Below are 16,470 nucleotides of genomic sequence, written 5' to 3' on the forward strand. Positions count from 1 at the left end.
ATGAAGCAGGTTTTTTTCTTCTTAGGGGAAGACTGTAGTAAACACCAAGACATATGCATTCAATTTGGAGTTGCTTATTTCAGAAGAAAATAGGCCTTGATCCTTAATATGATACTAAGTGTTTTCTTTAAGTTCACATTATAACTTAGGAATGCACAGTGACCCATCAATCTTGAAACTGCTACCCACATGCTAAGCTCTTCATCAGATAAGTGACAGTAACAGGCTGTGCAAAAATACCTGGTACTGGAGAGGTGGCTCTTTCTGTAGCTTTCTGTTTTCACTCTAATGACCATGAAAGTGATGCTCAGGATCCTGGGATACAGCAGCATCACAGCCCGGGACTTCAGGAAAGGACTCCTGAAGGGTTCAGGGATAAGCACAGTAATGTCCTATGGGAGACTATCCTGGAGGGGAGTCCAGAAAATATGGCGACTTTCAAGCATCTCCTCTTCCAAGCTCAGGAATGGTACACACCAATGGGCAAGAAATCAAGCGAAGGTAGCACAAAGCCTACAGGGATGAAGAAAGAGCTTCTGGCTGAACTCAAATACAAGAAAGGTACAGACAAGACCTGGGTGCTCCGAAGGGAATACGCAGACCTTGTCAGAGTGTTGGAGTCGTGCTCACAGAAGCCCAACTGCAGTTGAATCTGAAAGGCACGTGTAGAGTAACAAAGGTTTCCAAACATACAGAGGACAAGAAGATGGATTTACAAAGGGGAAACCATGGTTAATGAACACGATAGCTACTGGAAGGAGATTATAGGCTTGGTGAAAAAGGGAAGAGCAGCAGATGTCAAAACAGGATCAATTTCAGGACCGCTTTTGACACTGTCCCCCATAAAGTCTGCATAGACAAGCTGATCAAGTATAGGGTAGATAAATGAACAGTGAACTGGACTGAAAATTGCTGATGTGCCAGACTGAAAGTTGTGATCAACAGCAAGAGGTCCAGCTGGAGGCTGGCTGCTGGTGGTGAGCCCCAGAAGTCAATACTCTTAAAATCTGCTTCACTGATGATATGGACCATTAGGCAGAGAGTACCCTCAATCAAGTCTGCAGATGATTCAAATCTGAGGAAAGTTGTTTATACACTGGGTGAGCATCCTGCCACTCAAGTGGATGTTGACAGGCTGGAAAAACAGGCAAACAAGAAACTCAAATAGAAATGTCAGGTCATGCACCTGGGGAGGAATAGCCCCAAGCACCAGCACAGGCCTGGGGTCAATCATCTGGAAAGCAGTTCAGCACAAAAAACCCTTGGACTCCTGATGGTCAGCAAGTTGAACAACATTCACAAACATGCCCTCAGAGCAAAGAAGGCCAGCAGCCTCCTCAAATGCCATCAAACAGAGCATAATATAGGGAAGAGAATGCAAAAGGGAAAACTCAGTTTGATACTTGTCTCTGAGAGCCAGAATTCTAGCAAAGAAAAAAAAACATGGAAGAGGTAGTTCTCTTAGGCAGATTTTGCTAATGCTGGAAGAAGACACCAGATACTGTATCTAGCTATACATTCATAAAAATAAAACTTGCATTTGAAGCCCTTGTACTCTAATGCTGTAAGAATATGCTAAGGTGCTTGGGGTATCTGTACTGAAACCTAGCACCAAATCCATGGAAACATAGCTAGCAGGAAAGTAGATGATGCAAACTATTTACTTACTTTTTATGTTATATTCTAGCATATAATAGAACAGACACAACTGTTTGTCTCAAGAATTAAAAGGCTTTTCCCAAAAGCCTGTTTACTAGAACTGGTGGTCTAAAGCCTGCTGAAATCCGTAAGAATATTCAGCTGAAATGACTTAGGTTATTTTATGGAGTACCACAGTAGGAACAATGTCATTTTTCACCCATTTCAGGTATTTTATTAGTTTTTCTGTTGTTTGATTTTTTTATTTTTTATTTTTTTTAAGAAATCTTCATTAATATAAACCACTATAAAATCTTTTGCTACCCATAAATTTTCACTAACTTCTGAAGTCATCTGTACTTAAAAAAATATTCTAGACTGTAAAACATTAAGCAATAAATAGAGAAGAACTTCAGGGAACTGGCTGGGACTCATAGTACAAAACAGCCTCATAGAATAGCAAAGCCTCTACTACCATAGGTAATAATAGTACATACAGTAACAGTGACAAAATGGATTTGTGAAAGAAAGTGCAACCATCTCAGAAAGGCTTTACTACAGAATTAGAACTAATTGGAAATGTTTCTGTAGTGAGAAAAATGCGACTATTCCTATTTCTTTCCCAAAGGAGAAAATATATCTGGAAGGAAGAAGCTGAGTTTCACAAAGGAACAGTGGCATCACAGATTAAAGAACACTGGGCAAATACTACTGCTGCTCCTCATGGGTTGAAGAGGTTAGTAATCCTCATTTGAGAGCATATTTTTGCAATCCCTGCTTTCTTGTTCACCAAGTAGGGAAGACTACAAGAGCCTTTCAAGGAATGAAAGCTTATGGTATCTTGGGCCCTAAGAAGCAAAGAGAAATCTGCCAGGCCAGATTATCTAAGAAGGGGAAGAGACTACAGCATTAACTGAACTTAAGGTCAAGTCACTCCCACAAATCCTGTTCTTAATCTCATACATAATACCTTTCCCTCAACTCATCCGGTAGCATTAATGGCTTGAATTTAAAGGGAAAAAAACAAACCTTGAAACATTATGATTCACCTTTCTGGCATTAACTAAAAGGAACTGGACATTACTGATGGTGTTTGTGTTTCACCTCCCTCACAACAGAGGCAAAACATTATATACAGATAAAAATCCTGGTTTACAAACTCCAGGTTCCCATTCTGAGTGATGAGGGTGCCTTGAAACAACTGTTATATCTTTAACTGACATTGCATCATCCAAAGTACTGCTGTCTCATACCTGACTGTGAAGTGAATAAAAAGGTTAGTGTGCTGTAGGAGGTGGGGGTTAGAATCTTTTTCCCCAAATAAACTTACACCAGATAACGTGAGAAAAAAAACAGACATCACAACATTCTGAGAGGAGAAGCTTAAGCACAAGCTTAAACACATAGTTTTTCAAGTTTAATTGATAGCCCACATACAAGCCTAACAGAACTGTTTATCCCATACACACCTTGCTGAGTAACTGTCTGGTATTACCACTGTCTCTTCTCACCTTTAAGAATTTGGTTTTTCAGTCATGAATCACTGATTACACGAGCAGAAACCATCTCCACCACAGAAGCCATTAAACATTTTAGGCCTAGCTTTAAACATAATGCCAAGCACCTCAGGATGGGTTCAAGTGGGCAGACTGCTGTTCTGCCCATCAACACAAGACAAAAACCTTAAATCAGCAGAACTCATTTCAAGTGAGTAAGAAATGAGCCTCTCTCAACCTTCTCAAGAACTGATTTTAAGGACTGGTGAATGGGAAAAGTTGCTTTTTGACAGGTACAGCCTATCCCTCCACTATTTCCCATACCTGAATGCCAGCAGGCCCCAAAGCTATGTAGTTTCTATGAGGAGCTGCATAGCAAACATCTTCTATCCCTAAGCAGGTACCACAGAACTGGAGTGCGTGAGGAATACAGGAAACCCAACTGTTCTACAGTAGTCAGAAGACACAGTGGCATCATCCACCCAAGGAGGAGAATGCAGTTCTGCTATAGCCCTCAGGATTTTACTGGGTTTGCTGCTGAGTACTTGCAAGACCATGAGCAAGTAGAAAAGTAGTATGAGAACACAAAACTGGAGACTGAGATCCACTAATGCAGTAAAAATTAATAGAAATGTTTACAAAATAATAAAAGCAAGTTATCTTAAGTTTGATATCTAGCCTGAGCCTTCAAGAAACAAGCACATAAAAAAAATCAGACATTTGGAAAACTGCATTTCCTGCTGCTGACAGCAATAGCTACCTTGTTTCAGCATGCTTAGCACAGAATCACAGCCTGAGAGGCCCAAAAGCAGAAGTTCTGGTGAGCTACCATGGAATTGGCATTAAAAGATAGGAAGAGGTCCATAGGTCAGATCAAAGATCCACCTAGCTCTCCTCCAGAAGTGACCAAAAAGACTGCAGACAATTAAGAACACAAGAGCAAGCATCACTGGAACACAATCCAGGCTTCAATTACTCACACACCGTAACTTGCTCCACTGCAATGGTATTTAGAAACTGCTCTTCCAAAAACCTATCTGGATTATCCTTCAGCTTCCATACACACCTTCAGCTTCCAAAGTATTAGAGTGATGAGTAACACACTTAATCAACTGTTATGCTTAAGGCCCAGCTTCTCTTGCTCATTCTCTCTCCATTACTCACCTGACAAATATTGGAACAGAGTTTAACACTGATCCATATGAATTTAAGGGAGATTGAGAAGGCCACCGCATCTCGAGTTCTCACTACACCTCCACAGTCTCTTCTTTCCTAAACTATAAAGTCCTAAATTCCTTAGTTTTTGGTACACAGACAACTCATATGTTCAGTAATAACTGTCCTTTCTCTGACACTCTTCTTGTTCTGCTATGTTGTTTCTCAAATGGGGAAAAACAAAGAGGGAAGCAAGAGAACCAGGCCTAGACATATCAGCTGCAATGGTGCCATGGATTTACACACCAATACATGACAGAGAACATTAGCTGCTCAAAACTATGTTGAAATGGATGACAATTTGCTTTTTTGACCACCATGAAGAGTTAACCTACTGAGTCTTTAGAACTAGCAATCACAGCTCTGAGGACTCCACTCATGAGCTCCAAGTCAAGCATTACCTCTCAGCACTTTCAGTGCAGCACTGACTGTTTTAACCTTCCCCATACGTATCACTTGACATTTACGCACACAGTTTTCGCTTTATCAACATATACTGAACATCAAGAGGTCCTTCAGCATTTCCTCACCAACATTTATCTTCACTAGCAAGTAAAAAATGTGTACAAAGGAAAATAGAAAAGTAAGTACTTCACTTCCCTGTTACTACTTAACTCACAAAAACAGCAGAAAGACCTGTCCAGCTGTACAGCTGAATCAAATTCTCAGTCACAGTGTAAACACAGGAAAAAAAACCTATTCAAAACCACTGACAAAGTCATTAAAAAAAAAAAAAAAAGAACAGCTAAAGGGCATAGGCTATGCAATGCTACTAGTATTGGCCTGTATCCATTATACAACGTCCTGTTTTGTAACACTTCCATACATAAAAAAAAACCTTTGTTCCACAACAGAGCTACAGGAGCCGTTTGGGACAGTCATTATTATTAAGAAAATAAAAATCCATGATCAACTTTTTTTTTTTTTAATGAGAACAAAAGAGATGCAATTAATGAGCTTGCAAGATTACCTCCATGATATCAGTATCAGAACACCAGCTCACTCGAGTATTTATGGGTACTGAATTACTCCTGATTCTGATGCACAGATTGAACAATATTCATGTAAACTTGTTTCTAGCAGTCTCCTAGCTTTCCTCCCAGTGTCAGTTGGAGGAGACAGGATACTTTGACATCAGAACAGCAGAACAACAGCCATTCATTATTCCTTTCTAAAGGCCATAAAGGAAATCACATTCAAGTCTCACCTATAGGGAGCTCCAAAGCAACTTCTCAATTCATTTAATTAACTAAAATAGAGAATGCTGGACCATGTTCAGACCAAACCCATACGAAAACAGGAAGTACACAGAAGGTCTGTAAAATTGCCATGAAAATTGATTACTCCAGGCAAAGTTTACTTACTCACCTTTCACCATGGTGAATGGAAATAATGAAATTTAAAATGCATGCAATTAGAAACAAGTAAGATTTAACAGCTATTGATGGATAAGAAACATCTGTGGCTACACATGGGAATACTTTTCACAATAATCGTAGTCTTGCTATTCAAACTGCATCAAAACCAGAAAGCAGAACAACAAAACAGGAATTATGATGAGGCTGAGCACTCCATGCAAACCAAGGCATTCCTTCCCAATTTAACTCTAACCAGATCCTCAGAACTTAAAGGTGGTAAGAGCCACCTGCCTAAGGGCACATAGTAGATGTGCTGCTGCTTTCAGTGGCCCAAACAACACAATGTTTTGATTCTCAGCTGAGAAGGCTGCCCCAATACCAGGAGCTACTGTGTAGACCACATGTATCTGTCATAATCCAAATACTCTGTAAGGGCTTTCTGGACACATGATTATTTTTCTTAAGTTCACCTCCAGGTCAAAACAGGTAGCACTCCTAGGAAACATACCTGTATTTTAACCCATTCTGCCTTCACAATTTGAAATAAATAAGCGTGCAGAAATGTGAATTAGACAACACCTACATGTTAAATGCTGACACTGATTTAAGCAGCATTGACTCCCCAACCCTGTAGAGTTTTAATTCTCTTACACTCTCATCAACTGTTTAACATGGAAAGTCCTAAATACTCAGAGGCAAAAACAGAAGAGGAGAAAATAAAATATATTTTTAAATTATTTAATCATTTTGTAATTAAATTTCACTAAGAAATAATACTCCATTAAAATGTAGAAATGTAACTAGGAGAACATGCTACCACTTCAGCTACAAGATGAATTCAAAAACATTTCTCTTTTCAGCAGATGTGTACCAACTACAGTCATTACTCAGAAGTGTTCAACATCACTATTCTCAACAAGATTCCAAGCTTTCTCTTATTTCTCATTCCTGTCCTTCAAAGTGGAAAAACAAAAAGAACAAATCTCAAAATTCAAAATGAGGATTAGGTCATCTAGGCAGCCACTGATTGTCAGTGCAAGATTATTCCCTACAGTGTATTTGCTTGTGCTTAATGCAATCCATACAGTGTGTCCTAACACATTATGCAAATGCCACACACATAAAAGAAAACTGTCTATCTTGCAGCACACCCCTCCACCAAGAGCCGAGCTGTAATTAGCCATGGCCCCTAAGGGGGCTCCTCATTCACTCTTTGCAAAGCAGCAGCTGCTAGCAAAAGAAAATTAAAAAAATAATAATAATAAATGGAAACATAAATAAGCCTACTACCTACACTTCCAAAGGTGTATGCTCACGGTTGCAAGAAAAAGTCAAAATCTAAAGAGCTGCCGGTATTTCTCCAGTAAGCCCTCACAGCACCTGACAACCAGCACCACATCTTTACTGACATGATCCAAATCAGGCTCTCTCAAACAATGTGCTGCTCAGAGCTGCAGCAACAGCTCCCAGTACTCAGAAGCACTTTCTGAAACACAAAAATCAGGAAGAGAAGAGCAGCAACATTTCCTAGGGAGCACAGTTTGGTGATGGCATTCAAAGCTGTAATAGGGCACAGATATTCAGGAAGATGGAGCAGTTCTATCCCCACAATACAAATAAAGAGATTCAGAGAGCAAAGCCCATAGCTTTGCCTATCAGCAAGTGAAGAAGAGATTTTAGAGACTGCAGATATCATCTCCATAGAAGTTTTCTTCAAATCTCACAGCACAGATTAAAGAGTAAATTCAGAAAACTGCTTCATCTTTACAGAAAAACAATGTATATAACAATTCAGGAAGCTCCAGTGTAATGAGAGAAAGAAAAACACATTTCATCCTGTTTAAAAACAACAGAAAAGGCAAAGACACAACATAGGAAAGCCTTCCAATGAAGAAGGCCTGCAAGTATTTAAGAGCTGTATACATAAAACAGCTTATCACACCTTCAACCCTAAGATTAAAGGCATTTTCTTCAGCACCTTCTGGTTTACAAGATGTGCAGGGCTTCTGAGAGGAGGAGCACAAGTCTGTTTGATGTTCCTGCTCCCACCTGCACTTACACTCCTGCTGCATTTATCTGCTACTGGTGATGGGGAAAAACTATTGTAAGTGCCTTCATAAAGAAGTATTAAAAGTGAGAAGCTATAAGAAGGGCTCAGACAGGAAAAAAATACACAGTTTACAATAATCTTATGTATCTTTACATTAATTGTATAATGAACAGGCAGAGCATTACATGATTATTTCCACTATCCATCAATCCAACCAGGCAGCGTTAACTCTCATCTACTGTTTACATATCACACTTGGCACAACACATCATTTGGTATAAAGATTACCTATTAGGGGAGGCAGGCAAACTCCTTCTCTGTAGCACTGAGCTAAACCCAGGGACTTTATGAGCTCACAGGAATTGTTGTCTTCTGCAATGAAGGAGCCACACCTCACAGCTCAGAATGACTTCTGGAGTCCAGTTTATTGACACACTGGCCTCAACAGCAGTTACACCACCCTGCCACTTGCAGTGGGTCTATGTCAGGCTTTTTAGAAACAATGACCTCTTATTAGCAACAGGAAATAAATCCATTTTCATTTAACATCATTTCCTAAGTTTTTATACGCTGCTTCCTAGCCTCTGCAATTCAACATACAAACAACTGCAAGTTTCCTTAGAAAAAGATAACAGAGACGTTTCTGTTCCATAACGAAGGTTGCACCCATCCACGTTGGCATCACCTCCTCTACAAAGCAACATGCACACATGTTCACATAATTAAATAAGTAAATAAAAATATCAGCTTTTACTTTTTCCAAAGGCAGTACTGAGCTAGAATTCTGCTGAGCTTCAATTTAGACATCAACAAGACATTTTTGTACACTCAAGTAGTACAAGAACACAAATGCACAAAGCGTATAAGCATCATCAGATGCTTTTTCTTTCCCAACAGTTTGCTCAATTTTTTTTGTGCATACAAGTAAACAGCACAGACAAGAAATCATATATCAGAAGGAGCAGTGATATTATTACTGCATTTAGTTTAACAACAGGGACTGCTTAAAAGAACTTAGTGTAGGAAAAAAAGTCAAGTCAGTGCTTTGCTGTTTGTTAAAACAGAAACACCTCAGGGCCAGCTCTCTCTAGCATATTTATAAATGATCTGAATGCTGGACTCCAATACATACTAAGTAAGTCTGCAGACAATCCTACGTTGGGAGGAGCTGCTGATTCCCTTTGGGGGGAGCAGAGAGGCCTTACAGGGGGACTTTGACAAACTGAAGGACTGAGCAACCACATGAAGTTTAAGGGCAAGTGTCAGATTCTTTGCGTACCTGGAATGGGCCAACCTGGAGTACATGTACTGAGTAAGGGATGTGAGCCTTGAAGAGCAGCCCCACAGAAAGGGATCTGGAGGCTGTGGCTGGCAGCAAGTTTAATGTGCCAGCAGTGTGCCCTGGGGTACACCAGGCCCAGCAAGGGAAGGGCTGTCTGCTCTGCGCAGCCTCAGCTCCAGCACTGAGTGCAGTTTGGGTGCCACAATATAAGAATATAAAGCTATTACAGAGCAGGGTCTGAAGGCCAAGATGAAAGATGAGCAGCTGAGGGCCCTGGATGTGCTCAGCCCAGAGCAGAGGAGCTGAGGGGAGCCCTGATGGCGGCTGCAGCTCTCGCAGGGAGCGGAGGGGCAGCGCTGAGCTCTGCTCTGTGTGACAGCGACAGGGCCCGAGGGAACGGCATGGAGCTGTGTCAGGGGAGGGGCAGCTGGGGGTCAGGGAACGGTTCTGCACCGGAGGGCGGTGGGCATGGACGGGCTGCACGGGGCAGTGGGCACGGCCCAAGGGATGGAGCTCTGGGAGCGTTTGGACACCGCTCTCAGACACTGGGTTTGGATTTTGGGATGTCCTGTGTGGAGCTGGGGGCTGGATTTGCTGATTCCTCTGGGTCCTTCCAACACCAGGTGTTCTATGATTTACCACTTAAACATGTACACTGCATACTGAAAATGCAGTTATTTTGCACTGGTTCAGTTCAAGGAGGTCTTCAATCCATTGAGCTTCTCTTCCAGAAGTTCTTGTTTTTCAAACAGCTACTGATGCAGTGTAACAAAGGTGTCTTTTTGGAAAGCCAAAATTCACTTGAAAAAAAAGGAAATGGCAGGTCCAGTTACGCTTGAAGGCACATCCCCTCCTGTTCTGAAGGAAATAAATAATTTGCTGCTTTATACTATCGCTTACCAAATTGTTAACACTTCCCTACAGAAGAGGTCCACGTTCTGTCAGAACTACCTCAGGCCTACCCTGACGTAAATGTGAGCAGAAACCAGTGTCAGGATTGCATGAACAAACACAGTTTGACTCAACGTTTTTGAATAGTTAAGAAGAACACTCTCTGTTTGCACTGCTATCTTTATTGAATCTATTTTCCCTTGATACAGTATTTGTGCACAGTTCTCTATAGAACACCACAACTACCAGCCATTTCCAACAGTGTTTCTTTCTAGTACTGTGTATTATTTTACATATAAAATTTTATAAATGCCTTTCACCGATTTTGAGTTGTTACATTATAATTAAGCCTCTTTACATTACATTAAAGCCTCTACACACAGAAAAGGTACTGATCTCCACTGATAGAGTTCCAGAGTAGCTCACACAATTACAGGTGTAATTACATATAGACTGGCACACGGTATCTAAATACAGCCCTCCAGAGCTCCTGCTCCTACAGCAGACACATAACACCTGAATGTCACCACTCTAGGCTTATCAGTGTCATCCCAACTAGGCCAGTGCAATAGTAAGCACAGTCCACTAATCAATGTTCATGAAAATGCCAGTCATTTTCTATTTTGACTGTCGTTGCTGCCCTTCTCTGGTTCCTGATCTGTCCAACTTATGCAGTTGTGCTCCCTCTGATAAGACATGAGAGAATATGCAGAACTTTTCCTCCCCCTGTATTTATAACCACAAATACTGAACTTGTGCAAGTACTGAAGAATCTAACTTCTCATTTATTGTAGCCTTTGGAAACACACCCCCTAATTATTTGCCCAAAACAGGAACTCCCGGGAATGCCTCGAAGGTCTCCTATTCCTAACAATCCAACTGCCCAGAAAAAAAACCTACACACTCCACATTTTTTTTTGCAGTAAAGTATTAGGCATTTCCAATTAAAAAAAAAATAAAAAGTGCTCAAATTTCCAACAGAAAAAGTATCAAAGCCTCTTAATAAAATGTATTATTTTTTTTAGAAATCATAAGTAGAGGAAACAATGCTTTACAATAAAAGCTTCCCTTTGAAAGCTACAGATGTCAGTTGTATTTTTTCAATTATATATTTTAACATTCTTTAATTTCCTTTTAATATGGATTTACTGCAAACTGCACCACAAAGTGATGCAGTTGGTTTGGGGATGGATTTTTTTCTGGGGGAGGGAGGGGAGGGATTTTAGCAAATGCGAAGTAGGAGGCAGAAAAATGGAGTTTATATTTACAACAGCAAAGCAGCCAGGTCCAGCCTTGAATCTGGACAAGCCTGTAAATGCGATGTTGTGACTAAGGCAGTACTGCCTGTACTTCAGCAGGGCTTAATCTCTACAGCAAAACACCTCTAGAACCTGACAAAATGGAGATAGCATACGCTCAGTAATCTAAAAGCAAGAGAAAGCACACTCTCACTTATCTATCCTTATGAACATAAGCTCGGCAATTTTTGTTCCCATTTGCAAATGTGTGTCAGATTTCAAAAAGAATAGCAAACAGCCCCGAGATTCCCTGGCCCTCTCTGCCAACTCCCCCAAGAGCCCAGAATACGTGCACTGTCCCTTTGAATAGGCACAGTGAGCCTGAATGCATAATCTTTGTTCTCAACAATCATTTTAGTGCAGGGCTCTAGAGTCAGAGAGACCACCAGGTACACTCTCAAGGCAAAAGGAACAAAGAGAAGTGTAAAACAGAAATAGAAATCATGGTCAAGCAAGACAGAAATTGAACACGATGACAGAAAAAATAGGCAGCCACACAAAAAACTATTATCTGCCCATATATGCACTAACTAAAGGAGTCAAACCATACATCTGCAGTTTTCCCATCTGTGTGTGCAAAGATAACAGAAGCAAGAGTTTCTTGCTCACGAGTTCCCTTCTCTTGTCCAACCCGTGTCTTACCAAAGACGAACAGTTATCATTGTATGTTTTCAAAACCTCTGACTGGCTGGAAATGTTAACTTCTGCTGCAGCTGCCTCATCCACGATGAACACAGGCTGTGCTTGGGGGTCTTCCTCACCACAACTTGCTGCACTTGCAGGTGTATGAGTTATTACATGGGCGTGAGTTAATACTGCATTATAATGCAAACAACATATGGAAGACAGCATCCCAAAAACATAAATCATTCCCCCCAAATGCTAATACCTTTAATGCCAGTATTAGCACACTATGAAACCCCCCCATCAACTTCTCCACAAATTCATGAGTTTGGGTTTGAGTTTTTTCACTGAAAACATTTCCTGATTTTTGTTTTTCCCTGGAGAAATGATGTCCTTACTGCCTAATACACACCATATTTCAGTTAGAGATCATTCACGCACAGTACACCAGCACTGCACACAGTAACTGCTCCATCAGCCAAACCCAGACAGTAGATCACAGGTTCAGAAGACCACAACCCTCATTCTCTCTTGGCCTTTCACACCATTCTATGAAACAAAATATAAGAATAAGGAAATAAATTGTACTTGAAGCCACTCAGGAATATGTACACTGAAGTGCCTGAGAAAGCACTGCGACCTTGATTAGGCATTCAGGAGGGCTATCTTCATTCAAGTAAAGATTATGTCAGACCTGCTGTGATTGAGGCAGCCATCAGTGTACAATTATCAGAGTAAACGCGTACTTTCTAGCAGTTAACATTTAACTGCAACACCAAAATACCAGGCAAAACAGCAGACAGTGCAGCCCATTTTACAATCCCACACCTAGGAGTTAGACAGCTTTAAGATGAGGAGCTGCAGAAGTGCCAGGAGCCTCATCGGGGCTTACCGGGAGGGAGAGGTAGATTACAAGAGGAGAGCCAGAGCCAAGAGACCAACAGACTCGACAGAATTAAAAAGCAGACTTTGACGTGTGGCCACTTCCCTCCTCTCACTCTACAGGAATAGTAGTAAAAGATACACTCTCCAAAAAACTCTGTTGTTTTCAGTTTAACAAGAATAACACAAATTCTTTATTTGTATGTGGATTTTATCACCAAGTCCAAAACCTTACCATCTCCTGCTTTTACTCAGAACTCCTATTTTGTCCTCACGTAACCCACCTGCTCTAAGAGACTGCAACGGCAGTGAGAAAAATCTTACGCCACCATATGTGGCACTTTAAATCAAGGCAAAAGGGTGAACTGAGGATAGTAGCAGACTAAAACCTGCCGGCTTCAAAACCAGCTTCCCTTTCTCAATTCGCTAGGTTCCGTACCAGCTTGATGCAGTTAGTTCCAGCCGACAAAAGGTAACTCCACATCAAGGACGCTCATTCCAAAGCCGAAGTCAGCCTTCTATCACGGGCGCAGCGCGCCTCAAGTCAGGAACAACACAGAAGTTGGTCTTCGTAAGCAAAGTTTCAGGCGTACCTCGGGACAGCTCGGCTGAAGCTGCTGTATGCTTTGTCGGTCTGTAGTAACAGTCGTTTAACTGTTTAACCCGCCATTACGACGGGGCACAGAGGGAATCACGGGGTACAGCTCGGCGTTAGACGGGCTGCTTGTCCCAACACGCGCAGTGACACCACGGGGCGCGCCGTTAAGTTTTCAGGCTAAACTCACGGAGAAGCACTCCAGCAACAAACACCGCGGCTCAGAGCGCGTTTATCGCCGGTCGCCGCGGACAGGCCGGCATTCCCACCACGAAGCACCGCGTTCACGCTTCTCGCTGCGGGGAAGGACGAAGCCGTACCCCGAAGCCGCGCTGCGGGGTCGGTCGCACGGGAAACGGACGGGGCCACCCCCACCGAACACCCCGAGAGCCGGGGCGGGAGCCGCGGCCCCACACCGCTCCCAGCGTCCAACTCCCAGCAACTCCGGGGCGGGCGGGCAGGAAGAGAGAGAGGGAGAGAGAAAGGGAGGGCGGGAGGAGGAAGGAGAGGGGGCGGCCATTAAGCCCGCTCCAGCCAAGCCGTTCCCCGCGGCGGGAGGCGGCCGCCCGGGCCCAGCCCGTACACTCCTACCTGGCCGCCGCCGCCGCTCGGGGGGGGCTCGTTGTCTCCATCTCCGCCAGGTGACCCCGCTGCCCACCGCGTCGCCATTATCTCATTCCCGGTTACAAAGGAGGTGCAAATCCTCTGGAGCCCACATCGAGGAAGAGAGGGGAGCGGGGAAGCAGCGCCGGAGCCGCTCGCGCGCACCCAGCGCGGCGGCCGCAGCGGTGACGACGACGATGCCGATCCCGGGCGGCCCCACCGAGGGTGGGGGGGCTCGGCCCCGTCACGCAGCGGCCATGGGGCAGCGGCCGAGCCGGGCTTCAGCGGCGCTCCCCGGCGTCCGCCTTCATGGCAGCAGCAGGAGAGAGCACGGAGGTATCGGTCCCGACGCGGAGCCGCCGCCACCCGTCCCTCGTTGGGCTAATTGCGCCCGCTCGTCATCTTCCTCTTCCTCCAACTCCTCCTATCCCAAGCCCCGACCGCGGGGAGGAGAGGGAGGCGGGGGCGGGCGGTGCCCGTACTGCTGCTGCCGCCTGGCCGCACGCGGAGCGGGACGGGGAGGGACGGCGGGAGGCAGAGGAGCGGCGGGGCCGGGCGTGCCGGCGGCTCCGGGCCGGACCAACTTTGATCAACTCGCGAGGGGCGGGCGCGAGTTGGGGGCCGCCGCCTGTCCCACAGCCTCGGGCCGTGCCGGCGGCGGGGCGGGCTGCCACGGAACTCACTCCACCGACGAAGCGACAACAAAAGAGCGCGGCCCCGCGCCGCCGAAGCCGGGCTTTTGTTCGCCGCTCCCAGGCAGCGCCGCCCTCCCTCCCCCCGGCGCCGCCGGCGATCAGACCACCGCGCCCCGCCCGCCGCCCCTCCCTCGGGGCCTCCGCGCCGCTCCACCCGAGCGCGGCCGCCCGGCCCGGCCCCGCCCCCGCCCCCGCCCGAGGACTCTCAGGCTGCGCCAGCTGCGCCCCTGCGCTGCCGGCCACCTGGGCACCGGCATCCCTCGGCGGGGGTCGGGGGGGGTGAGGAGGTGGGGGCCATCGCCCGCGGGCTCCGTGCGGCTCAGCCGCCGCCGCGACTCCCGGAGACCCCCGGCCCGGGGAAGGCCCTCGCTCCGCCCGCCCCTACTCTCTCGGCGGCCGCGGGGTTAGGGCCCCTCTGCCCCGCGGCGGCGACGAGACGCGCCCGGAGCTCTCGTTCCCCCCCCCCTCGCCTGCGGGCCGGCGGTTTCTGTTCCCTCCGAAAATGCAGCCGCCTCCTGCTCAGACGACGGCGCGGGAGCTGGCTCCCGGCCGCGTGGAGCCCCGAGGCGGTCCCTCTCTCCCCTCAGCTTTCCCGGCGGGACGGCGGTAATCGCCGCTTTTCCGCCCTCGCGGAGGACGCCGGGCTGCGCTGCCGGCGGTGCACCTGGATCCCCGCGCTCGGGACGAGCCCGGCCAGCTCCCTCCTCGTCTCTCGCCGTCACACAACATTTATTTGCCGTCCAGTCCCTGCGCGAACTTATGATTCAATCCGCGGTTGTCAAGAAGTCCAAAAGAGCGGAGTTGAAACCGAAAGAGTGAAGAAGGGGAACGGCTGAGGTACTTTGCGCGTTTGGAAGCTGTTCCCAGACGAAACCGAGAGCTGTATTTGTGTGCTTGGCTGCGCGCTGCTCCCTGCGCTGTAGTCATTGTGTCAATCTGCAGAACATCATTGGAAATCTATTATGTATATTAAATAAGTTCCATGTATTCGTAATCATCACTTCTCCTCTGGGAGCCGCAGTACCGGCTCCAAATCTAAATTAGCATCATAACTAATATCCGTGCAGAAAGTTGTCAGATTTATAAAACGTCTCAGATTGAAACATGAATAGACTATCTGAGCAGTCATTTAGTATCTGGTGAGTCTCTATTTATATCACCACAGCTACATCAATACAGTGACAAATCTCCCATTTTTACTTTTCTTACACTGCCAATCAAATTCTCGAGCCTTAGTGTTCAAAACATAACAGTGAGGCAAAAATATCACAGAGTGAGATGTGATTCCAGAATCTCAGATTGTTTCATGGTGAGGCTGGGGGAATAGATATTATTAACTCTGGGAAGGTTCTATTAGTGCAATTATCAAAAGAATATTTGCAGTGCCAGATCCTTATTAAACTGTACGTGCTTCATTTTCTTCCCCTTAATCACAGTTTTCTATTTTTGTGGCAGATGTTTTTGCTTAGGGGGCCGAGATGTCTGTAGGACTTTCATGCATAAGGCTGCTGTAATTTTTCATTCTAAATATGGTGTTATCATTACAACAGAACTTACAGAAGGAGGAAAGTGTTCAGAAACATGCTCGTTCTCAGCCCCACTCCACATAAGCGATATCTGAGTCCCTCAGCCACCTCTGAAAGTGATTTAATAAAAAGAGGTTGCAAGAGCAGAATTAGGGTAACTGAGAGCTGTAATGTCACTTTCTCACCTTCCAGTCTGAAGGTGTTGACACATATTCTGTTAGCAGGCAGCTGCAGCAGCTTAAAGTGTTAGCACCGTCCTACTGTTTATTATGACTCCTTGCTAAAGAGTGTCATCCCCACAGGAGAGCTGGTGCAGG

At 45.1% G+C, this 16,470-nt stretch overlaps 1 protein-coding gene across 2 annotated transcripts in view; it reads right to left on the minus strand.

Moving 5' to 3' along the window:
* The window catches only part of ARHGAP21 (Rho GTPase activating protein 21), a 106,079-nt gene extending 91,793 nt beyond the window's left edge, over positions 1 to 14,286 (minus strand). Inside the window, exon 1 of one of the 2 annotated variants that reach the window (XM_065731369.1) lies at positions 13,921 to 14,286. In XM_065731369.1, coding sequence (XP_065587441.1) covers positions 13,921 to 13,998 — 78 coding nt within the window. In that variant the 5' untranslated portion in view covers positions 13,999 to 14,286. Of the gene's footprint in view, positions 1 to 13,914 lie in introns of both variants that reach the window. The other variant, XM_065731368.1, reaches the window with a different exon arrangement.
* Between the last annotated feature and the right edge of the window lie 2,184 nt (positions 14,287 to 16,470).

The sequence above is a fragment of the Cyrtonyx montezumae genome, unplaced genomic scaffold (genome assembly GCF_038088225.1).
Source record: "Cyrtonyx montezumae isolate F1298 unplaced genomic scaffold, pur_monq_1.0 scaffold_14, whole genome shotgun sequence".
In the NCBI taxonomy this organism is placed as follows: Eukaryota; Metazoa; Chordata; class Aves; order Galliformes; family Odontophoridae; genus Cyrtonyx; species Cyrtonyx montezumae.